The sequence below is a fragment of the Amblyomma mixtum genome, chromosome 2 (genome assembly GCF_055824585.1).
Source record: "Amblyomma mixtum isolate Tamu chromosome 2, ASM5582458v1, whole genome shotgun sequence".
In the NCBI taxonomy this organism is placed as follows: Eukaryota; Metazoa; Arthropoda; class Arachnida; order Ixodida; family Ixodidae; genus Amblyomma; species Amblyomma mixtum.
Window position 1 is genome coordinate 175,284,206 of NC_143013.1, and position 25,201 is coordinate 175,309,406.

Genomic DNA, 25,201 nt, shown 5'->3' on the forward strand with positions numbered 1-25,201 from the left:
AGATTACTCTAGTATTTGAGATGCATGACTGGCGATGACGGTGAATTGCAAGCGGTCGGTTAAGAAACAGTGGATCCAGGATAAGACAAGCGGGTCAGAGCTGAGAGTTTGGAAAAGAGACGCTGGTGAGGGACGCGATCGAATGCCTTGGCGAAATCTAAATAAATTATATCGGTTTGGAAGGCAGAGTCTACATTTAAATGGAGATCAGTTGTAAGTTCGAACAGCTGAGTTTCGCACGAAAAACCTGCCCTGGAACCATGCTGATTGGGAAAGAAGAAACGGTTGTGGTCAAGGTGAGATGCGATGTGCGAGTATATTATATGTTCGAAAAGTTTACAAGAGATACATGTCAGTGAAATTGGTCAATAATTTGAGGGGTCGGAGCGATCTGCAGCTTTGAAGACTGGGACAACTTTGCTTAATTTCCAGTCGTGTGGAATCTGACCAGTGTTAAGATACTGGGCAAAAATGAGTTGTAAGATTTGGCTCGTGAAATATTTAGTTCTTTTAAAAATCTTAGCAGGGAGGTTGTCTGGTCCAGGGGAAGTGGATATCTTTAGATTATCTATGAGTTTTAAAATTCCCTCTGCTGTGATGGTAACAGGTGGCATAGGTGCATAATTTAGACTTGGCACGGAAACAATGCTTGCTGTTGGCTCCTGGGTAAATACGGACGTGAAATAGGAATTCATGACGTCGGAGCGCTCGGAAATTGGAACATCGGAGCCGTCTCGTGCCTTCAGCGCTTGCGCACAGATGGATAACCCGCTTGTCTTCCTCGTGCAGATCATTGCCAGCCTGCTGGTGATACCGTCGGGATGCCAACAACCACGTCAGCACTTCCAGTACGAACATGTTCATGTGCTATGGAACGACAACGTTTCAATGCCCCTGATCCTACGATCTGCGGATGGATTTCGTCACCTACCATCGCCAACGACTAGCGGCAGCGACAGTGTGGTCCTCAAGCCATACTTAGCGGCGCTGCAAGCTTCCTGGGCTATAAAAGCCGTCAACGAAGGATTTCAGACCAAAGGGCACGGCAGCTGGGCTTGCGCACAGATGGATAACCCGCTTGTCTTCCTCGTGCAGGTAAGAAAGCCTTTTGGGAAATGTTTTAGATCCAGCGAGCGTTGCCTTGTTGTGCTGCCGTGCCCTGCGGTACTTCTTGATACAGTGTGCGATGTGGTGCATATATTGAAATTGTTACTACTTGCGGGTGACGTTGAGACAAATCCTGGGCCTGATATGAAAGAACTTTCTCAACAGCTACGACAGATAGCCGATGACATAAAAACAATAAAAGAAGAAAGGTTAACATCTATAGACAACAAACTAGAACGCCTTACCCTACTTGAAGACAAGCTTTCGTCATGTACTGAGCATGTTGCAAATCTTCAGCAGCTCGTATTGTCTCTGGAATTGAAAGTAGACGATCTCGAAAACCGCTCCAGAAGATCGAATATTATAATTTATGGCATGCCTGAAGAGGAAGAAGAAAATAGCGACTCGCTGGAGCGAGCTGTGAATCAAAAAGTTGTTAAAGAATCCTTAAAACTGGAAGAAGTTGCAATAGAACGCATTCACAGACTAGGTAGACCAGCAGAAGACAAAACAAGGCCTATAATACTGAAGCTTCTAGATTTCAGGGACAAAACGAACATTTTACGTAACTGCCACAAATTAAAGGGCACCGAGTTTACCATAAGTGAAGATTTTTCGCCTCGTGTCCGCGAAATCAGAAAAAAGCTATGGAAATACGGGAAACCAAAAAAAGATTGCGGCGAAAAAGTATCGCTGGTTTTCGACAAACTAAAGATAAACGGTGAATTGTACTTTTGGGACAACGAAAAATGTGAGGTGTCACCAATTGCAGCTCATCGGGTTACACCTTTACTAACCGAGGCAAAAAACCAAGACACAAGTACACGGGCTCTACGCACGCGCCGTCCACAACGTCCCAAATAACTTTCGCGAACATTAATGCGCGTAGTATTATCAATAAGCTCGGTCCCTTGGAATCTTTATTATTAGGTTTAAAGCCAGAATTCATGGCTAAACAGAAACTTGGCTGACAAGAGAAATCAAAGACTTTGAAGTAATTCCCCCCAACTACTCCATAGCACGCAAGGACAGGCTGACGCGAGGCGGAGGCGTGGCATTAGTGATAAGAAAAGATATACATTTCGTTACGTTACCTGAAGTTGAGGGGGTTGAAGCAATTTTTTGCAAACTCTGCTTTTCTGATTCTTCAATTGTTGTGGGTTGCGTCTATCTTAGTCCTTGTTCTGATCCTATCATACTTCATTCATTGTATACTTATATGCAGCATCATGTTAAGGGGGCGAGACTAATACTTGTAGGGGATTTCAATCTTCCTGATATTAACTGGAATACACTGCACCATACCTCACCTTGCGCTGATGTTGTTTTTGATATAATGCTTTCTTTTAACCTCTCGCAAATTGTAACAGAACCCACACGTGCGCAAGGAACCAGCTCCAATGTTTTAGATTTAGTTTTCCTGAGTAGTCACTTCCCCTGTCCAGAAACAAAGGTTGAAATTTTAGATGGCCTGTCTGATCACAAACTTGTAATGTGTTCTGTCCCGCATCATCATAGTGCCCCTTGTTTTCCATCTACAATAACGTACCCAGACTACAACCGAGCTGACGACACTACCATACTTGATACTTTATCACATGAATTAACACCGTTTCAGCAACTCTCAGATGACATTAATACTGACATAGAAACATTGTGGCAGGGATTCAAAAACGTTGTGTCATATTGCGTTACTAATTATGTGCCTACCAAGACTAAGAGAATACGCAAACGTAATCCATGGATAACTCGAACCGTAATTCATGCCAAGCGAAAAGTTCGACGGCTGAAAAAAGTGCAGAAACGCCATCCATCACCAAAAAGAATTGAAAAAATAAACTCGGCCATCACTGATTTAAAAACCAAAATAAAAACAGCTAAAACATTTTACTTTACTAATACGCTGACTCGTTTCTTAAAAGATGCTCCCCAAAAGTACTGGCGTCACCTGAACCCTAAATCACGAAAAGATAACCAAGCTTCTCCAGAGGAAAACATAAATATTGCAACCACGCTGAATAACTACTTTACTTCTATTTTCACTACAGACAACGGAATTAAGCCTCGTATTAGTTTTTGCTCAGGAAATAATTTAGAACCCCTTACTGTAACAGAAGCAGGAGTGTTAAACCTCTTATTAAACTTGGACACAAAGAAAGGATCAGGACCTAATGGAATCTCTAATATTTTCTTGCGTAGATATGCCGAATGGGTAGCAAAATATTTAGTAATACTTTTTAACAAGTCATTGTCATCGCACACCATTCCTAAAGAATGGAAACTAGCTAAAGTGACACCTATACACAAAACAGGAAGCATATCAGATCCCTCAAATTTCAGACCAATTTCACTAACAAGCACTGTATGCAAGTTACTAGAGCACATTATCTTAAAGCACATAACAACCTACTTAGAGGAAAATCAAATTTTAACACCTTTTCAGCACGGCTTTCGGAAAGGAGTTTCTACAGTCACACAACTAATCGAACTTACACATGACATATCCTTCGCTATTGATCAGCAGAAACAAATCGATCTCATTTTCTTAGACTTTTCGAAAGCTTTCGACCGCGTTTCACATTCCAAACTTATTATGAAACTTAATGCAACCCTTGGAGCTGGCCCTATAGTAGATTGGATCGTTGATTATTTGACTGACCGTACTCAATTCGTCGAAATTAACAATGTTAAGTCCGAAACAACTAATGTTACATCCGGCGTGCCACAAGGTAGTGTTCTTGGCCCAGTATTATTTTTAATTTTTATAAACGACTTACCTACTAGTATTTCTCACAATATTAAACTTTTTGCTGATGACTGTGTACTTTACCAGGAAATTAACTGCGTCAATGACCATATAGCTTTAAATAACGCTTTAACAGCAGTGACCAAGTGGTGTGAAGAATGGCAGATGACTATTAATGTTAAAAAATCAGTTTCTTTATCCGTAACCAGAAAGATACACAAATCAAATTTTCAGTACACATTAAACAATATTCCTCTTGATTCGGTGTCCGAATATAAATATATGGGCATAACACTAACCTCTGACCTCAGATGGGATTCTCATGTTAACAATGTCACATCAACCGCCTTAAAACAGTTATTTTTCATTAATAGACGCCTCAAACTAGCACCATCAGAAACAAAGCTTCTTGCATATAACACATATGTCAGACCAATTCTAGAGTATGCTAATGTTGTTTGGTTTCCTTTCACTAACAAGCTCACTAAACAAATAGAAGCAGTGCAGAGGAAGGCGGTCAGATGTATATTTAATAGACACAGGTTGACAGACTCACCAACAGAACTAATCAAACACGCAGGACTACTAACCCTTCAAAACAAAGCAAAACTAGCGCGCCTTAAAACCATGTACCAACTCGTACACAATCAATTAAAAGTCGCCACTTCAAGATACATATCACAATCACAAACGCGACAAACACGTAATAAACACATACACACTCTAAACGAGTTTTCATTCCGTACTGACACTTTCAAATATTCCTACTTCCCTCGTGCTATACGCGAATGGAACACCTTGAACACATCCATTGTTAGTAGTCCATCATTGAATTCCTTTAGCACACGTGTGGAAAATCAACTACTTATATCTTAGTATTTACTGAGTTCATATATGTCATTACCAAGTTATTCCTTCCGTTTGTGTTTTCACTTGTGGTATTATTGTCCGCCAAAATCATGTCACATGCTCCTCACTCTGGTTTATTTGTTATTCGTATCTTCTAATGTATAATCTCGTGTTATATTTTTTATGTACTTTGATTAATTACCATTGCTATTTTTTTTGTGCCTCTGTACTTTGAATGCCCTCCCTGTTACGATCCCTGATGGGATTGACAGTATCGAATAAATAAATAAATTGTGCGAAGTGTTTTTATTGGGCGTGAGCAAGTTTCAAAACTTCTTGGAGTTTACCCGCATTATCTCTGTGAGATCGTGACAGTAAAATTTTCGTTTTGAAGTTCGTAATAACTGCGTGTATTCGTGCGGACTTGCAAAGTATTTGTCCCACTTTCTAGCGCAGCCTGATTTTTTTGCGTTACAGAATAGGCGTTTTTTCTTTCGCGACAACTTCCTCAGCGCATTTGAGTACCATGGTTTATTGGCATCCCCTCGAATACAGATGAGCGGGACGTAAGCTTCTATAAACGACAAATTTCCCTCTAAAAAGACACCAGTTGTTATTCACGGATATGCTATGTATGGAAATTTGAAACGTATCACGAAATTCTTCAAGGTGGGAGTTAATGCTTGGAAAAACGGCCTTAGAATAATCACGGATGTATTTAACAGACGGTTGGCGTATAGGAATTTCAATTGACAGGTTGAAAGTTATGATACAGTGATCACTTAGACCACTAGTACAAGAAAGCGATTGAACTATTGATCAATCTATTGATCTATTGAGCGATTGATCAAATCTTACAGAGCTGTGCCATCCTGCATTGTTCAGTTTATACGAAATGGGAAGACTCCGTCCGTGCCCAGTTTGTTCAGCACACTGCGTGCGCCAACTGCTGGTCGATCACACGTCCATCATTGGTTTTCGCACAGCAACTGGATGGCGGAAAGCTCTATCGTCAGTTTCTGGAGGTGGCACGTATGGCTCATGGGCGACGAAATCCGGCATCGACGCTGACCCGCAGCAGTAGTCAGAAAAATTAGAGATGACGACACCATGATATCAAATTAAAAACAAGGATCTTCACAACTTGTGGGGAATTGAACCCAGGCCTTTCAGATTGTTGGCGGCATGCAACACGAAAACAATCCGGGGTTGGTTTTTGGCAGACAACGGTGAACCTATGGTTTATTCGTTGCCTCACAAGTCTATGCTGGTGAGCAGTTGTTGAATTAGAAAGGAACAAGGAGATTGAAAAGGAATCGTTAGTAAAGAAATGAAACTTAAATAAGAAGTAAAAAAACCATGCTTTCGCATTCGAAGCATGTCAGTAGTACACGTATTAATTGCCCTCCGTAATTTTGTTTTCGCAAATATGGCATACACCCGCTGTCAGGGCAGCGCGACACTGGATGCGGTCATCTTTCCTTAATGTCGGTGCTCACGTTTCAACCAATATTCAGGAAAAAAAATGCTTCCGGCTTAGCTCAGCTAACCCAGATTATGTACTTGAATGTCGCGCTTGCATTAACCGGCGTGAAGTCACCCTGCAGACTAATGCCCAGTGCCGCGTCTGTGCCACAACGTCGTCAGCACTAACGCATGCTGCCCACATCTCCCTCTTACCCCCGCCACGTACCTAAAAGCGCGATTGAGCATCGACTGAGATGCCCACTGACCCAGGGAGGGAGTTATACACCCTTGCTTTTCTCAAAATCATCGGAGTCTAGAGCGTTTTCAGCCCAACGCCGATGAGCTCAATGAACGCTGACAACTGCCAGAGTCACATGTCTGCAAGAACGTCGTGAATTTCAACGCAAGTAGCGGACATTTGTCACTGACGCCACGTACCTTAGAGAGCGGCAGAGGTGTCCATTGATGATGATGTTGATGATGTCCGGGGCCAGTTATGCGCCTTTTTTTCCCTTTTGAAGCTCACGGTGTTCATCGGTGTCGAGTGCACTTTCAGCGCTTTTACGCTCCCTATCTAGTGCCAAATCTTTTGCATTGTCGGCAGTTCCGACCGAATGATCAGACTCGGCTCGACGTCTCTGATTAGCCGCTCTCGTGGACGTCGGCTCCGGCTGACTTGCTTCGTCCACAGCGAGACACTGCGTAGGCAGCATCCGTGACGACGGCGGTGAGCGCGGCTGCAGTTGCTGCCAGTCACCTGGTAGGTTACGTGGTAACTTACGATTACATTTGCCATCTATGGTGGTGCGACGTCATGGGACTTTACTCCACCGGCTACGGCTTGGCGTTGCCTACACCAAACACTATCTTCACAAGATCGGCATCGAAAGTAACCCAAATTGCGCACAGTGCCACACTCCAGAGACTATTGGACACCTTCTTTGCGAGTGCCCGAAATATAATGCTGAAAGAACAACATTGGAGGCGACCGTGAAACGACTGGACGCCTCGCCCTCTCTCTGAGGAAACTCTTCTGGGCGCCAGGACGAGACGTTCTGATTGGTGCCGTGTGACAAAGGCCCTGCTCAACTTTTTGTGTGAAACAGGCCTGGATACTCGTCTGTGACCGCCTGTGCACAACCTACATGGTTAATGACATGTGTCGGTGTTTGTGTTGCTGACACCAGTTTTATGAGTTTTATGTGCGTCTACTAACCGCGATGCGAGTGCCAGCCAGTGTGGTGTGTGTGGTGTGTGTGTGTGTAGACATCACCCGAGAAACTCATTGTATTATGCCATCATCAGCCTTCATTCGCACTTTCCTTTTCCTCCTCTTCCCTTTCCCCTGTGTGGAGTAGCAGGCCAGGGCCATGTTACCACCGGCCGACCTCTCCACCTTTCCCTCATTAAAATTCCTTTCTCTCCTACGCAGCTCCGCTCCTCCTGTTCGAGGTCATTCATGCAGGTACAGCAGAATCGGCGCGCCTAGCTTGCAAAGCTTACGCTCTAAAAAAGATGTACGGTGGGAGAGAAAGTGGGCAGCGAATTCATTGGCATTTCATTATTCGCAGTTAATATAACTCTAATAAGTGCTAAAAGGCTTGAAACTCCGCTTAAAGCAAATTTTCAGTACCATAAATGCCTCCGCAATCATTGGTTCGAGCTAAGCGCCGGACTGGATTTTATGGGAATCACAATGCAGTCAGTAAAGAGAAGAAAACGAAGACCGTAGTGTGGCGCGTGCTCGAACGCTGATTCTAATTGAGGCCAACCAACCAAGAACGCTGATGTTCGCGCAACGTTGCATTAACCGTTGTTGCACTCTGCTATTTACCGGTCCTTCGAAGGTGGCTTCCTGGTGCTGCGTGGCTGAGGGCTATCTACAGGATCTCTGACACTGCGAGAAGTTTTTGTGCGCTCAGGTCAACCATCTGCTGCGGTAGTCCGAAGCACCACTACAGCTGCTACCCTCGACAGGTGGGGCACCTCTTTCATTTCTATCACGAGCATATGTTCTCAGATTTTGCCCACGAAGACGCAGTTACGCTTTCCGCCAGTGACAGCCGTAATAACCAAGATTAGACCGCAAGCACCATACTGTCAACTAGACACATGCGGCATATGTATAACGAGGACTTTAAGAGCAGGAACATCATTTGTTTACGTGTAGAGCCTCTTAGCTCAAATAATTTCAGAGTCATTGCTTCGATAAAAAATTGCTTGCGTGCAACATGAAATATATAGCACAATCTTCTGACAGTTCTAGCTTCTCTTCATTCCGAGTCAAATACCGCCAAAAGTTGAAATAATGTTCTCTGCCCTAATTGAAACGAACTTCAGAAATGAGAATAAATTTCACATACCAAGAACTAGGCATACCTGACAGAACAAGGCAGCCTCCTCATGATCAAAAAATTACCGACGATTACGTTACTTCCTAATGCGAAATTTGAGCGCAGCAAATAAGCTGTTTCACCTTTTCGATAGATTGAGGCAAAGAAATCGAGCAACACATGTATGCGCTATCACAGATTTTTTTTTAAGCATGAAATGCTTTTAGCTCCCGTTGTCGGCAGTGTGGTGACGTCACGCCGAGACCGAGAGCCATCATCCGGGCACTGAATTCCAGTCATCCGGGCACTGAAATCCACTCATCCGGGCACTGAATTCCAGTCATCCGGGCACTGAAATCCACTCATCCGGGCACTGAATTCCAGTCATCCGGGCTCTGAAACGAGAACATCCGGGCACCGTACGAGACTTAACGAGATTTAACGAGACTCTCTAAGCCCTCCTACGCGACCGGCATGCAAGCGCCGGTTGGTCTCCAAATGAGACAAAAAATAACTGCTGCCAGTGCCTTCTCAATGTTTATCAAGATATCAGTGGAGCTGTGGGTTTGATAATGCACGGAATTATAACTTCCGATTTCTAATAACGCGTGCAAAAAGCACATAAATGCCACGTTACACTTCGTTGTCATACGTGATCCGGGGGAGAAGCGCTGCGTTCAAAGGGCAAGGCATCGCGCCGAACGGGTGGTGGCGTTCCTCCCTTCCTTTACGGTGCGGTTCGGGTGTCCACCGAGATGGCAGAGAATTACTGCGCCATTTCCTTTCCTCAAAAAGCCTTGCGTTCAACTGGCAAGGCATTGCGCTGAACGGGTGGTGGCGTTCCTCCCTTCCTGTACGGTACGGTTCGGGTGTCCACCGAGATGACATTAAGCCCGTAAACATTTCATGCTTACTCTACTCTCGTTTACGGGAGAGGCAGAGATTTTTTTTTATTTTTCAGACGTATTCCTTTAACAAAGACTCCACTAACAGTTCTTGACAGTCATGAAGGAAGCTTTGTGGTCGGAGAAACAGACTGATATATGTTCGACTTGGTACACCAATGCTTTATTCTCAAAGACGAGATCTATACAAGTGCCTCGCGAGGTTGTCACAGCCGTGGGACGCGTTACGAGCGAGAGGAACGGGATGTTCTCCCGCATAAGCGTTAGGAAATTGCTGTTTGTCTTTATGTCAACATTAAAGTCCCCCACTACTAACATCGGTGTGGATCGATGGACGGTTAATGCGAGTTGCAGGAAGTGCACGACGTCTTTCGTGAGTGCGGTAGGGGCGAAGTAGGCAGCTACTACCAGCAAGCCGTTGGGCAACTTTGCGGCGCACAGTTCGGCAACTTCATGTGACGTGCCAAACATTTCGACTGGTATTGCAGAGAGACCTGTGCACAAGTAGATAGCGACTCCCGCCGCTCTGTTGTGGTCTCTGCGAGCACCACAGCAGTATAGGAAATCTATGATTTCGAGAGGCTCTTCGGGATCCATCCAGGTTTCAGCAAAGCAAAGTACAGAGGAATGGCGCAAAATGTGATCGTGGTGTACGTCCTTGGCATGTGCGGCAAGGGAGCGTACGTTAAGAATGTGGTTGTGAATGATGAATCAAGTGCTGCCAGCGAATGACGCGTCCATTGGCTGTCTGCGTGTGTTACTGATGTGTGGTTAACATGTTAAGCTTCGCCTGTAAGAGTGGAACGCGACAGCGTCTTGCAACGCTGCCAGGGAGTCCACAGAACGCCATCGCCAAATCGGCTGTACGCCTTGCTGGACGGTAAATTTATTTTTTGAGGAAAGGAAATGTATCTCTCTCGCATATCTGGGTGGACACCTGCACCTCGCCGTAAGGGAAAGGGGGAAGATGGGAGTGAACGAAGACGCCGTATTAGCTAGACGCGCCTTTGTTCATTCCAAACCATTCAGCTGGCATTACCGAGTGGCTAGCGTGCTCGTATCGCACTCCGGAGACCCTGGTTCGATTCCCCAACTCGACCAATTTCGTTTTCGGTTTTATTGATTTATGCGGTCTAACTAGAAAGGTTAATTAGGCTATTTCATATTTATATTCTTGTATTTCTATCCATCGTGTTCTGTCATTAACCTGTCAATTGTTGGAACTGTCTAGGATGTTCGACACAACGTATATGAAACGAGCAACGTCTTACTGAGTGGGGAAGTGCGTGGTGGTGGAGGGAACGCGGCTTCGTACTTATCTGTTTTTTTTCAGCAGCGTCTCCTTCCGCGGACGCTGTTGTCGCTGCGGCGCGCGTCTTTCTTTTCTTTTCTTTTCTTCTGACCTCTTCATTCTCCTCTATATTAATTAGGCTAATTGATTAATTAAGCAATTAACTAAACTCAGTCCAACTTAGTTGCAGCATCACTATACGATCCCTTTGATTGGTTGCATGGTTACTAGCCAAAGTACAATTGGCCCCATTTGAAATTCGCGCACTGTGACGTCACGAGCATTTCGACCAATTGAAAAGCGTTAGATTGGGGGCGGAGCTGGTTACGAGGCCGACGCCGACGACGACGCGAAACCCAGGAACGGACGCCAAAGAGCTGCGCTCTAAAAAAGAACGGTCATGCAGTTGGCGGTGAGCATCCTCCATCCTGCCCCAGGGTATCATTCAAAAGAGCATGCATGCCGCGACAGAGCGTCGCAGGAATTTCGAAGTGGGTGCCTCTCCATTGCAACACGTCACCAGCGGACGCTACGTAGCACATTTCATGCGCTTGTTTCAAGTTCGAAAAATGACACTGCAAAAATTCACAAAGCAATGGAAATATGGCGACACCGTGATAATTTTTTCTTATTTTTTTGCTTTGCAATTGTGCCAGCAATTGCCCTCTTGAATTGCGTGACCTATTTTGAGCATGGCAGGACTGCTGTTCTGTATTTGTCTTTTAACCAACCTTTAACGACCTGAGGCTAACAGTATTAATAAAAAATTCAATAAATTCTGGGGGAACTTTGACTGTCCAAAGGGCGTAGAGGCGAAAGCGTTTCAGACATCACTTTAACTGCCTCTGTGGCACTGGTGACGCTACCACTGCATGACGTCACACATAATTCATGAATAATTACTGAGTGGTGGCAAAAAAAGTAATGAATGACTAATTACTGTTTACTAACTAAATACTAATTGGTTATTGAGGACGCTTAAGCTTCGCCTTGAGGAGTGGAACCCGACAGTATGTGGTAGCGCTGCCAGGGTGTCCACGGAACGCCACCGCCTGTTAGGCACCATGCCTTGCCCTTTGAACGCAACGCTTATCGAGGAAAAGAAACGGGGCAGTAATTCTCTCTCATCTCGGTGGACACCTGAACCATAGCGTACAGGAATGGAAGAAGTGGGAGTGAAAAAACAAAGAGTAATAAGTGCCGTAATGAAGAAAATGAAAACTATTTGAGGCAAGGAAATTACACAGTAACTTTCCCATATCTCGGTGGATACCCGTCAAAAGCTGACACCTTTGCTGACAAGCTTCTGCTGACAGCCTTCTGTCGACAACGATGAGCCAATGAGGGCTTTGCCTTAATAAATTTCCTCGCGCTTCAGAAAATACCAACCGTGGCAGGTGGCAAAGCATTGTGTGTGTGTGTGCTCCTTTCTGCCTGGCGTCCATTTCTTCGCTGTTTTCTAGTATGTCCCACCAACTAGCCTAGACTCAAGTCCTGCGGCAAAGTGGAGGGACAAATATCCCGTGTCCACTTTTAAGCGAGAGAAGGGAGATGGAAAGAGATAGGGCGGTAGGCAACGGTGGCTTCGTGTCTTGGGACATTGCGTACAAATGGGAGGAAAATGATTTTAGAAGGTAGCTGCCATGGAAAGAAGCCAGACGGTGGCTGCAGTCGAAGCCGGATGCCATGATAAGGACAAAGGAAAGCGTTGCTTCAGGGTGCTGCCACAGCAGAAGTTAGGACTATATGGCTGAGTAAAAAAATTGCAACCGCTGTCTCTGATTCGTGCTATAAACTGGTAACCCTTGACCTACAAATATTTTTTCAGAGCGCAGTTGTCTGGCGCCCGTTTCTGCGTTTCGCGGCGTCGCCGTTGTACGTCGTAACCAGCAGCGGACGACTCAGTCGCGCTCAAGCTGCGAAACGAATGGAGGAGAGGCTTTGAAAGCAGAGGGTAAAAGTGGTAAATTTGTCTATGAGGAAAGGAAATGGCGCACTATCTGTCCACTCATCTCGGTGGGCACGTGAACCAGAGGGAAGGCGCATAACTGCCTTCTTGGAACAGCGGACACCTCAATTTTGCTTTAAGCTACGTGGCGGTAGTGGCAGATGTGAGCTGCCTGCGTTGGCATTGACAAAGATGTGCCAGAAACGCGGCGCTAAGCCATATGGTCTTCGGCGTTCGTTGTGTTCATTGGCGTTGGAAACGTTTTTAACCCGCCGTGGTGGCTCTGTGGTAAGGCGCTCGTCTACCGAGCCGGAGTACCCAGATTCGAACCCGAGCGCGGCGGCTGCGTTTCGATGGAGGCGGACCGCAAGAGGCGCCCGTGTGCTGTGCGATGTCAGTGCACGTTAAAGATCCCCACGTGGTCGAAATTATCCCGGAGACCTCCACTACGGCACCTCTTTCTCGCTTTTTTCTTTCACTCCTTCCTTCCTCCCTTCTCTTAAGGCGCGGTTCAGGTGTCCGCCGAGATATTTGAGACAGATACTGCGCCATTTCCTTTCCTGAAAAACCACTTTACCAATTTACCAACGTTTTACACTCCGATCATTGTAAGGAAAGAAAGTGCGCAAAACTGGCTCCCTGGGTCAGAGGACGCCTGAATCGCGCCTGTAGGTACATGGGGTGATGAGAGAGAGATGTGGGCTGCAGACGTTGACGACGTTGTGCCAGAAACGCGGAGCTGAATCCATAGGCCGTCGGCGTTCATTGTGTCCATTGGCAGGCATTGACAACGTTGCGCCAGAAAAGCGGAGCGGACCCCATAGGCCGTTGGCGTTCATTGTGTTCATTGCCGTTTGCATCGAGAACGTTTTACACAGATAATTTTAAGGAAATGAAGTGCGCATAACTGGCTCCCTGGGCCATTGGACGCCTGAATCGCGCTTACAGGTACGTGGGGTGATGAGGGAGAGATGTGGGCTGTATGCTATAGCGCTGACCACGGTGAGTGAACTCGCAATCAGCCAATAACTGCCGCCGGCCAGGGTGGCAGGGTGGGTGGGGATTTAATGTGGATATGAGGACAAACAAAGAGGAAATCGTTACCACTCATGTCGGAGAACATCCCGTTCCTCTACCGAGTGAGGCCTTCCACGGCTGTGACAACCTCGCAAATACCTGCATAGTCCTTTTCTTTGAGAAACAGGCATTGGTGCATCAAGTCGAGCATATGTTTATCTTTCTTCGACCACAAAACTTCGTGACAATCAAGAACGCTTTTTAGAGCGCAGCTCTTTGGCGTCCGTTCCTGGGTTTCGCGTCGTCGTCGGCGTCGGCGTCGGCGTCGGCCTCGTAACCAGCTCCGCCCCCAATGTAACGCTTTTCAATTGGTCGAAATGCTCGTGACGTCACAGTGCGCGAATTTCAAATGGGGCCAATTGTACTTTGGCTAGTAACCATGCAACCAATCAAAGGGATCGTATAGTGATGCTGCAACTAAGTTGGACTGAGTTTAGTTAATTGCTTAATTAATCAATTAGCCTAATTAATATAGAGGTGAATTAAGAGGTCAGGAGAAAAGAAAAGAAAGACGCGCGCCGCAGCGACAACAGCGTCCGCGGAAGGAGACGCTGCTGAAAAAAAACAGATAAGTACGAAGCCGCGTTCCCTCCACCACCACGCACTTCCCCACTCAGTAAGACGTTGCTCGTTTCATATACGTTGTGTCGAACATCCTAGACAGTTCCAACAATTGACAGGTTAATGACAGAACACGATGGATAGAAATACAAGAATATAAATATGAAATAGCCTAATTAACCTTTCTAGTTAGACCGCATAAATCAATAAAACCGAGAACGAAATTGGTCGAGTTGGGGAATCGAACCAGGGTCTCCGGAGTGCGATACGAGCACGCTAGCCACTCCGTAATGCCAGCTGAATGGTTTGGAATGAACAAAGGCGCGTCTAGCTAATACGGCGTCTTCGTTCACTCCCATCTTCCCCCTTTCCCTTACGGCGAGGTGCAGGTGTCCACCCAGATATGCGAGAGAGATACATTTCCTTTCCTCAAAAAATACATTTACCGTCCAGCAAGGCGTACAGCCGAATTGGCGATGGCGTTCTGTGGACTCCCTGGCAGCGTTGCAAGACGCTGTCGCGTTCCACTCTTACAGGCGAAGCTTAACATGTTAACCACACATCAGTAACACACGCAGACAGCCAATGGACGCGTCATTCGCTGGCAGCACTTGATTCATCATTCACAACCACATTCTTAACGTACGCTCCCTTGCCGCACATGCCAAGGACGTACACCACGATCACATTCTGCGCCATTCCTCTGTACTTTGCTTTGCTGAAACCTGGATGGATCCCGAAGAGCCTCTCGAAATCATAGATTTCCTATGCTGCTGTGGTGCTCGCAGAGACCACAACAGAGCGGCGGGAGTCGCTATCTACTTGCGCACAGGTCTCTCTGCAATACCAGTCGAAATGTTTGGCACGTCACATGAAGTTGCCGAACTGTGCGCCGCAAAGTTGCCCAACGGCTTGCTGGTAGTAGCTGCCTACTTCGCCCCTACCGCACTCACGAAAGACGTCGTGCACTTCCTGCAACTCGCATTAACCGTCCATCGATCCACACCGATGTTAGTAGTGGGGGACTTTAATGTTGACATAAAGACAAACAGCAATTTCCTAACACTTATGCGGGAGAACATCCCGTTCCTCTCGCTCGTAACGCGTCCCACGGCTGTGACAACCTCGCGAGGCACTTGTATAGATCTCGTCTTTGAGAATCAAGCATTGGTGTACCAAGTCGAACATATATCAGTCGATTTCTCCCACCACAAAGCTTCCTTCATGACTGTCAAGAACTGTTAGTGGAGTCTTTGTTAAAGGAATACGTGTGAAAAATAAAAATAACCCAGCGACCAAACACTTGTCGATCCCTATAGCGGGTACGCGTCAGAGTTTCTGCGGAGGTAAACAACGGCAACCCAAGGACGAGATTGCAGAAGCATTACAACTACACTAAGGCAAAAAAATTACAGGACAAGGACGCCGGACAAAACCAAAGGTTAAATGAATTTTTATTCTGAGTAGAGTCATTTGTTTGCCTAGTTGGTATTTCATGGCGTAGGTTCAAACAGCGCACACAGACCTGGGATGTAGAGTGAGGAAGACTAACATACAGCTGTCTAAACCTACAGCAAATTTTATTCTGCTTGTCATCAAGAGACTGCTTCACCCTTTGTATATCGCTGTACAAGAGGCATCTTTTCTTGGTCTTTTATTGCTGAATCAAAAAATCTCTGCCTCTCCCGTAACCGAGAGTAGAGTAAGCATGAAATGTTTACGGGCCTAATGTCATCTCGGTGGACACCCGAACCGCACCGTACAGGAAGGGAGGAACGCCACCACCCGTTCAGCGCGATGCCTTGCCATTTGGTTTTTTGAGGAAAGGAAATGGCGCAGTAATTCTCTGCCATCTCGGTGGACACCCGAACCGCACCGTAAAGCAAGGGAGGAACGCCACCACCCGTTCGGCGCGATGCCTTGCCCTTTGAACGCAGCGCTTCTCCCCCGGGCCCCTGTGCACCTGCGCAGCTTTGCTTCGATGCGCGAAGCCCCTAAGAGATCACGTACGACAACGAAGTGTACGTGGCATTTATGTGCTTTTTGCAGGCGTTATTAGAAATCGGAAATTATAATTCCGTGCATTATCAAACGCACAGCGCGACTGATATCTTGATAAACATTGAGAAGGCACTGGCAGCAGTTATTTTTTGTGACTCGTTTGGAGACCAACCGTTGCTTGCATGCCGGTCGCGTAGGAGGGCTTAGAGAGTCTCGTTAAATCTCGTTAAGTCTCGTACGGTGCCCGGATGTACTCGTTTCAGAGCCCGGATGACTCGATTTCAGTGCCCGGACGACTCGATTTCAGTGCCCGGATGACTCGATTTCAGTGCCCGGATGACTTGATTTCAGTGCCCGGATGACTCGATTTCAGTGCCCGGATGAGTGGATTTCAGTGCCCGGATGATGGCTCTCGGTCTGGGCGTGACGTCACCACACTGCCGACAACGGGGGCTAAAAGCATTTCATGCTTAAAAAATCTGTGATAGCGCATACATGTGCTGCTCGATTTCTTTGCCTCAATATATCGAAAAGGTGAAACAGCTTATTTGCTGCGCTCAAATTTCGCATTAGGAAGAAACGTAATCGTCGGTAATTTTTTTCTCTTATTCATTCTCATATTGTATATAGTATCTTCGTGTGGGGAACGTGTAATTAAACTGACTCGCAGAGGTTGTTCTCTCTAAAGAGCCTTGCTCATTTTGGGTAGATATCCTGCAAGTACTAATGGCATGTTTACCCCTTTTAAGGTGTTACCATTTTTCTATGCTACAAGCACTACTTAGCGCTCCTAATCTACCAAAAAATAAAACATGACTGAATCTTTTTCCCGTTCTTATCTGAATTGAGAAGTCCCACATAACGTGCGCTCAATTTTTTTATTGGTTTTCGCCCGCGCAATAATTAGGGCTCCCAGACTACAGATCACCAAATGACAGTGTCACGCAACACATATCCAACATTAATTGCTTGTGCCCAGGAGAGTGTCATCATTCACCAATTCAAGAAGAAAATCAGCGATGTTTTAAGGCGGAAGCCTTTAATGTCTCATCGTTGTAAGCAGCAGTTGTCGACAGAAAATGTCAGGCTTTTCAATTGGTGGAAACGGTCGTGACGTCACAGTGCGCGAATTTCAAACGGGGCCAATTGTACTTTGGCTAGTAACCATGCAACCAATTGAAGGGATCGCATAGTGATGCTCCAATTAAGTGGGACTGAGCTTAGTTAATTGCTTAATTACCAAATTAGCCTAATTAGCTTTACTAGTCAGCTCATATAAATAAATAAAACCGATTAAGAAATTGGTCGAGCTCAGGAATCGAACCCCGGTCTTCGGCGTGAGAGACGAGCATGCTATCCACTCCGCCATGCCAGCTCGATGGTTTGAAATGAACAAAGGCGCGTCTAGTTAATACGGTGTCTTCACTCACTCTCATCGTCCTCCATTCCCTTCCCGCGAGGTTTAGGTGTCCACCAACAAATGAGAGACAGATACATTTTCTTTCCTCAAAAACCAATTTACTGACAAGCGAGGTGTAGAACCGAATGGGCAATGGCGTTCTATGGACTCCTTGGCAGCGTTGCAAGACGCTGTCGCGTTCCACTCTTAGGGGCATCAGTGACCACACTTTAGGTGAAAAAAATGCCCCCCCCCCCGAATTTTGTGAGACAGTTACTGCGTAATTTCCTTTCCTCAAATACAATTTTCATTTTCTTCATTACGGCTCCTCTTTTTCTATCTTCTTTCACTCCCACTTCCTCCCTTCCTCTACGGTGCGGTTCAGGTGTCCACCGAGATGACAGAGAATTACTGCGCCATTTCCTTTCCTCAAACAGCGTTGCGTTCAAAGGGCAAGGCATCGCGCCGAACGGGTGGTGGCGTTCCGTGGACTCCCTGGCAGCGCTACAACGCGCTGTCGCGTTCCACTCCTAAAGGCGAAGCTTAAGCGTCATTAATTAGCAGTTAATTAGTATTCAGGCATTAATCAGTAATTAACCATTAATTAGTGATTTGTCATCACTTAGTAATTAGTACTCAATTATATGTGACGCCACCGGTGCCACAGAAACAGCGAAGGTGGTGCGGAAAACGCTTCCGCCTCTACCCACTTTAGACAGTCAAGTGCCCCCTGTATTTTTGAGCAGCACCGCGTGAAATTTTGTTATGCGCACCTGCTGCATTCATTTTTAATCCTGCTCTTCTGCATTGTTTCTTTTCTGTTCTGTGCGAATGTGTTTTATGCGAAGCATACTACTTTAGCTACCACTTCAGCCCTTCACCGTGGTCATGCGCCTCCAAATCACGTGATACATGACGTCACACCACGTGACACGATGACGTCACACCACGTGACACGATGACGTCATGACAGTAGAGAAACGGGGGCCCACCTCGCGCCGTCGCTGTGGTTGTGCGCCTCCAAATCACGTGATACATGACGTCACACCACGTGACACGATGACGTCACGACAGTGGAGAAACGGGGGCCCACCTCGCGCCGTCGCTGTGGTTGTGCGCCTCCAAATTACGCGACACGATGATGCTTCGCATTCTCCAGGCTTAACCAAGTTAAGCCTCAGCCATTTTTTTTCTTTTCGACTCCAATTGCTATAACTAATTTTGATGACTTCTTGAGTATTATTTTCTGCCTGATGAGTGTTTGTGTAATTGCTTATGTTGAATTCCTGTCCTACTGTGTTTGATGTACCACTGTTCTCACTAAGATGTCACTCTGCACCACCTGCACCGACGTGTAAGCGGGTGTTAGGCCTCGTCAGGAGACACCTTAGTGTTCTTTACCCTCTCCCCGCGGACACTATGTATTCTTGTCCGAAATTAATGAAATGAAAAGAAAAATTACCGACGATTACGTTTCTTCCTAATGCGAAATTTGAGCGCAGCAAATAAGCTGTTTCACCTTTTCGATAGATTGAGGCAAAGAAATCGAGCAGCACATGTATGCGCTATCACAGATTTTTTTTTTATTTTTCACACGTATTCCTTTAACAAAGACACCACTAACAGTTCTTGACAGTCATGAAGGAAGCTTTGTGGCGGGAGAAATAGACTGATATATGTTCGAATTGGTACACCAATGCTTGATTCTCAAAGACGAGATCTATACAAGTGCCTCGCGAGGTTGTCACAGCCGTGGGACGCGTTACGAGCGAGAGGAACGGGATGTTCTCCCGCATAAGTGTTAGGAAATTGCTGTTTGTCTTTATGTCAACATTAAAGTCCCCCACTACTAACATCGGTGTGGATCGATGGACGGTTAATGCGAGTTGCAGGAAGTGCACGACGTCTTTCGTGAGTGCGGTAGGGGCGAAGTAGGCAGCTACTACCAGCAAGCCGTTGGGCAACTTTGCGGCGCACAGTTCGCCAACTTCATGTGACGTGCCAGACATTTCGACTGGTATTGCAGAGAGACCTGTGCGCAAGTAGATAGCGACTCCCGCCGCTCTGTTGTGGTCTCTGCGAGCACCACAGCAGTATAGGAAATCTATGATTTCGAGAGGCTCTTCGGGATCCATCCAGGTTTCAGCAAAGCAAAGTACAGAGGAATGGCGCAGAATGTGATCGTGGTGTACGTCCTTGGCATGTGCGGCAAGGGAGCGTACGTTAAGAATGTGGTTGTGAATGATGAATCAAGTGCTGCCAGCGAATGACGCGTCCATTGGCTGTCTGCGTGTGTTACTGATGTGTGGTTAACATGTTAAGCTTCGCCTGTAAGAGTGGAACGCGACAGCGTCTTGCAACGCTGCCAGGGAGTCCACAGAACGCCATCGCCAATTCGGCTGTACGCCTTGCTGGACGGTAAATGTATTTTTTGAGGAAAGGAAATGTATCTCTCTCGCATATCTGGGTGGACACCTGCACCTCGCCGTAAGGGAAAGGGGGAAGATGGGAGTGAACGAAGACGCCGTATTAGCTAGACGCGCTTTTGTTCATTCCAAACCATTCAGCTGGCATTACGGAGTGGCTAGCGTGCTCGTATCGCACTCCGGAGACCCTGGTTCGATTCCCCAACTCGACCAATTTCGTTCTCGGTTTTATTGATTTATGCGGTCTAACTAGAAAGGTTAATTAGGCTATTTCATATTTATATTCTTGTATTTCTATCCATCGTGTTCTGTCATTAACCTGTCAATTGTTGGAACTGTCTAGGATGTTCGACACAACGTATATGAAACGAGCAACGTCTTACTGAGTGGGGAAGTGCGTGGTGGTGGAGGGAACGCGGATTCGTACTTATCTGTTTTTTTTTCAGCAGCGTCTCCTTCCGCGGACGCTGTTGTCGCTGCGGCGCGCGTCTTTCTTTTCTTTTCTTTTCTCCTGACCTCTTCATTCTCCTCTATATTAATTAGGCTAATTGATTAATTAAGCAATTAACTAAACTCAGTCCGACTTAGTTGCAGCATCACTATACGATCCCTTTGATTGGTTGCATGGTTACTAGCCAAAGTACAATTGGCCCCATTTGAAATTCGCGCACTGTGACGTCACGAGCATTTCGACCAATTGAAAAGCGTTACATTGGGGGCGGAGCTGGTTACGAGGCCGACGCCGACGCCGACGCCGACGACGACGCGAAACCCAGGAACGGACGCCAAAGAGCTGCGCTCTAAAATATAACTGCTTTTTTACACGGAATGGAAAAAGATAACGAAGTCGTTGAATTAACCCAACTGATCTTGATATTCGTATCCGCAGACTGTTGACGTGATCAGTCCAGCCCAAGCCACTGTGGAAACGGACTCCTAGGAACTTGTGAGAATTCACCTGTTCAAGTTCTGTGTTATTAAAATATAGCCGGATATTATGATCAAGAGCCTTATTTTTGGCGCGTAAAAGTATTTTAGCTTTTTTTAAATGTTTAGTTCAAGCTTAATGGCATCAAGGCGTGTTCGCAGCGGAGTGTTTCTTCAGGAAGGAATATGCGTGAAAAATAACAAGTTGGCTGTAATTGTACATACATATCTTGCTCGAATTCTTTGTCACAATCTATCGAAAAGCTGAAACACCTGATGTGGTGCGCTCAAATTTCGCATTAGGCAGTAACGTAATCGTCGGCAATTTTTTTATGAGTGAAGCAAACTTTTACGAAACACAGCCACACCTCCGCCCGGATTTGTGAAACTGTGCGCCACCATATTAACTTCTCTGTCACAATGCCCTAATAAATCACATGCAGATTGTTTCTCGTAACATGAGGCAAAAATTGTAGAAAAGTGGCTCACCTGAGCTCGACGAAACCAACGCCATATTGTTTCTTCTCTTGCTGCACTCCCCAGAGTGGTTTTTTACATTACGCCTAATTATTATTTTAACTGAGAATAATTATCCAAACTTCATAATTTCATTTTAGGACCACCTGTGTTTCTAAAGTTGTAGAGGGGGTTAATAAAGAATTTATATAAAATTGTTAGTTTTTTTTTTAGGAAAGGAAATGGAGCAGTATCTGTTTCATATATCTCGGTGGACAGCTGAACCGCGCCGTAAGGGAAGAGAGGGAGGTAGGAGTTAAAGAAAAAGGGGTGCCGTAGTGGAGGTATCCGCAATAGTTTCGACCACCTGGGAGTCTCTGATGTGCACTTACATCGCACAGCATACGGGCGCCTTTTTCGTTTCGCCTGCATAGAAGCGCGGCCGCCGCGGTCGGGTTCGAACCCGGGTACTCCGGGTGGGTAGACGAGTGGCTTACCACTGAGCCACCGCGGCGGGTGGGTTAATAAGAAACCGGTGCAGCTTCTTGGAGCATGGTATCTCCTGCTTGGTCCTTTTTTCCGGAATTCAAAGAAAGCCCGCGAAATATGAAAAGAGGACGCGACTGCGCTCATGCGCTACCAAATTCCAGCGCTCCCAACCACGTTTTGGACGAACGAAACGAGGCCGCTGACCGTGCCCTTTTGGCGGAACTTGTTGGCGGAAGACTCTAATCGTCACTTTGTGGAGGCGGTACGTATGGCTCATCGGCAAGGAAACTCGGCGTCGACGTTGACCTGTAGCAGTGGTGAGGAAAATTTCTGATGATGTCACCGTGATATCAAACTAAAATCAGGTTCCTTCACAAGTTGTGGGGAATTGCACCCAGGCCTCTCAGATTGCTAGGCGCGCACGCAACCCGACAAAAATCCGGTGGTTGGCTCTTGGCGGACAACGGTGAGCCTGCTTTATGCGTTCCCTCACAAGTGTATTCTGATGAGTAGTTATTAAATAAGAAAAGAAAGAAAGACATTGAAAAATAAATCATGAATAACGAGATAAAAATAAATATGAAGTAAAAAAACAAGGCTTTCGCCTTCAAAGCACGCAAGTAGCACAGGTATTATGTGCCCTCCATAAATTTGTTCGCATCAAAAAGGGCGCAGACGCACTGTAAGGCAGCGCAATACTGGATGTTGTCTTATCTTTCTTTTATATCGGTTCTGAAGGTTCAACCAATATTCAAGAAAAAATATATGCCTGCGGCTTAGCTCAGCTAAACCTGAGTATGTAATGTGAAGTGACGCTTGCCTAACCAACGTAAAGTCACGCTGCAGAGTATTGCTCAGTGTCGCGTCTGTGCCACTACGTTCTCAACGCTAACGTATGCAGCCCAGATCTCCCAATCACCAACGCCACGTACCTCAAAGCGCGATTCAGCATTCACTGAGGAGCCCACAGACCGAGGGAGCCAGTTTCATACCCTTGCTTTTCTGAAAATCATCGGAGTATAGAACGTTGTGACGCCAACGCCAATGAACAGAGTGAACTCCGACGACCTAGGGCTTCAGTGTCGCGTTTCTACCAGAACGTTGTGAATTGAAACGCAAGCTATGCACATTTGTCACTGCCACCACGTAGCGTTAAGCGCGATAGAGGTGTCGGCTGTCGAAGGGGGCCAGTTATGCGCCTTTCTTTTGAAGCTAACATTCTTCATCGGCGTCGAGTGAACTTTCAGCGCTTTTACGCTCCATATCGATCGCTAAATTCCTTTTATGGTCGGATATTCCAAAATGATCAGACTCAACTCGACGTCTCTGATTAGCCGCTCTCGAAGATGTCGAATCGGGCTCACTTGATCGTCATAGGCAGTATCCGCGGCGACGGCGGTGAGCGCGGCTGCAGTTGCTGCCTCTCACCTGGTACATCACGTGGTTACTTACGCAACTCAGCTCCTCCTGTTCGAGGTCATTCATGCAGATACAGCAAAATTGGCGCCCCTAGGCTAGTAAAGCGTTCGCTTTAAAACAGATGTGGGGTGGGAAAGAAAGTGGGCAGAGAAGCCACTGTGATTTTATTATTCGCAGTTAATATACCTCTAATAAGTGCTAAAAGGTTTGAAAGTCCACTGAAAGCAAATGTTCAGTAGCATAAATGCCTTCGCAGTCTTCTGTTAGAGCTGAGAGCCAGATTGCATTTGATGGGTATCATCATGCAGTCTGTAACGTGAAGTAAACGAAGACGGCAGTCAGGCGCGTGCTCGAAGGCTTGTGTTTGAGCAACGTTGCCTTAACCGTTGTTGCAATCTTCTATTTGCCCGTCCTTTCACGGTGGCTTCCTGGTGCTCCGTCGCTGAGGGCGATCTGCAGGATTTCTGTCACCGTGAGCGTTTTTTTTTTGCGTCCCCACGTCAACCATCGTCGGTAGGAGTCCGCGACTACACTTCCCGACAGTGAGAGCTGCAAAAAGCAACATAAGACCACAAGCATACCACTGTTAACTAGACACGCGCGAAATATGTATAACCAGGTCTTTAAGTGCTGGAACGTGGTTTCTCAATGTGTAAAGCCTCTGAGCTCAATTATTTTCAGAGTGATAGCTCCTACCCGGCGGGGAAAACCTGCGCCCCTCTCAATTCGTGTTTCAGCTGGCGTTGCGGCTGCCATTGGTGGAAGCTTAGATTAGGTGCAGCAGGTAGCCCTGGCGCAGCATCTAAAAAAGGTGCAATCTTCCCTCAAAACTAATACTCTCTGGTGCATCTTAATTGCAGGTTTACACTGATCTCTTCTACGACATTATGGACAACGGTGAAAGTTTGGACGATGACCAGGCACCCCCAGAGGTGACTGCGCGCAAGGCCGACGTTGCATTCGCTGAACCGCCACCAGTGCTGGACGAAGCCGCCTCCATTGAAAGTGGAGACTGTGAGCTGGGTTGCAGCCATGACGCGCTGCAGCCAGCCGGGACCTCTTGGTTTGAAGTTCACAAGAGTGACGGCAGCGACCCTGACTTGGCCGGCAGTGGTAGCAAGGGGTTCAGGGAAAAAGTTGGTGAAAGAAAAGAAAACGGCCAGGGACATCTGGGCACCGACCATGAAGAGAGTGGAGAAATGGAGCAGGGGGAAGAGGCTTGCGAGTCGGCGCGGGGTCGTGGGGAGCAAATCGATTCGATGCAACACCTCGCGGAGGAGATCGAGGTCCTCCGCAAGGTGTTCGGAAAGTTGCAGGCGGAGAACCGGAGGCTCGCAGCTATCGAGGAAGAGCAGATACATCACATGCAGGCGGAACTTTCAAGACGCGGCCTCGGCTCCCTGATGGATGCCATCTGCGTCAATGTGGAACTGCATAGGCAGTTAGATCTCCTGCGCGGACAACTGCTGCTCATGGATCAGAAGCTGCGATCGCAGGACGAAAGCGTCCACCGCCGCCTTTAGACTTCGAAGAGGACCTATTTCTGTGCCATGGACGGGATCATCAGGATGAACGGCACGGTGCAGAATGCCCACCAGACTCCAGAAGCAGAGGTCGACGTGGTGTCTGTCTGCCCCACGCTTCTGTAGCTGATGCGCAGCGTTCGTGACAGAGGCGGTGCAGAGCTGGAAGCCACGTCTTTTCTCGCCCCTCCCCTGTCCATGACCTGCCGGCAACCTCGTCAGACTTTACAGTGCTCTCTGCATCGTTGCTTAAATGCTGTGTTGGGTCATGCGCGTT

General features: G+C 46.7%; 1 protein-coding gene across 1 annotated transcript; it reads left to right on the plus strand.

The window, feature by feature from the left end:
• The first annotated feature begins 693 nt into the window (after positions 1 to 693).
• On the plus strand, positions 694 to 24,924 carry LOC149361707 (uncharacterized). Its single transcript, XM_089568131.1, has 2 exons — positions 694 to 1,908; positions 24,262 to 24,924. Exons 1-2 carry the CDS (start codon positions 694 to 696, stop codon positions 24,922 to 24,924), a joined length of 1,878 nt encoding a protein of 625 aa, XP_089424257.1.
• Positions 24,925 to 25,201: the final 277 nt, after the last annotated feature.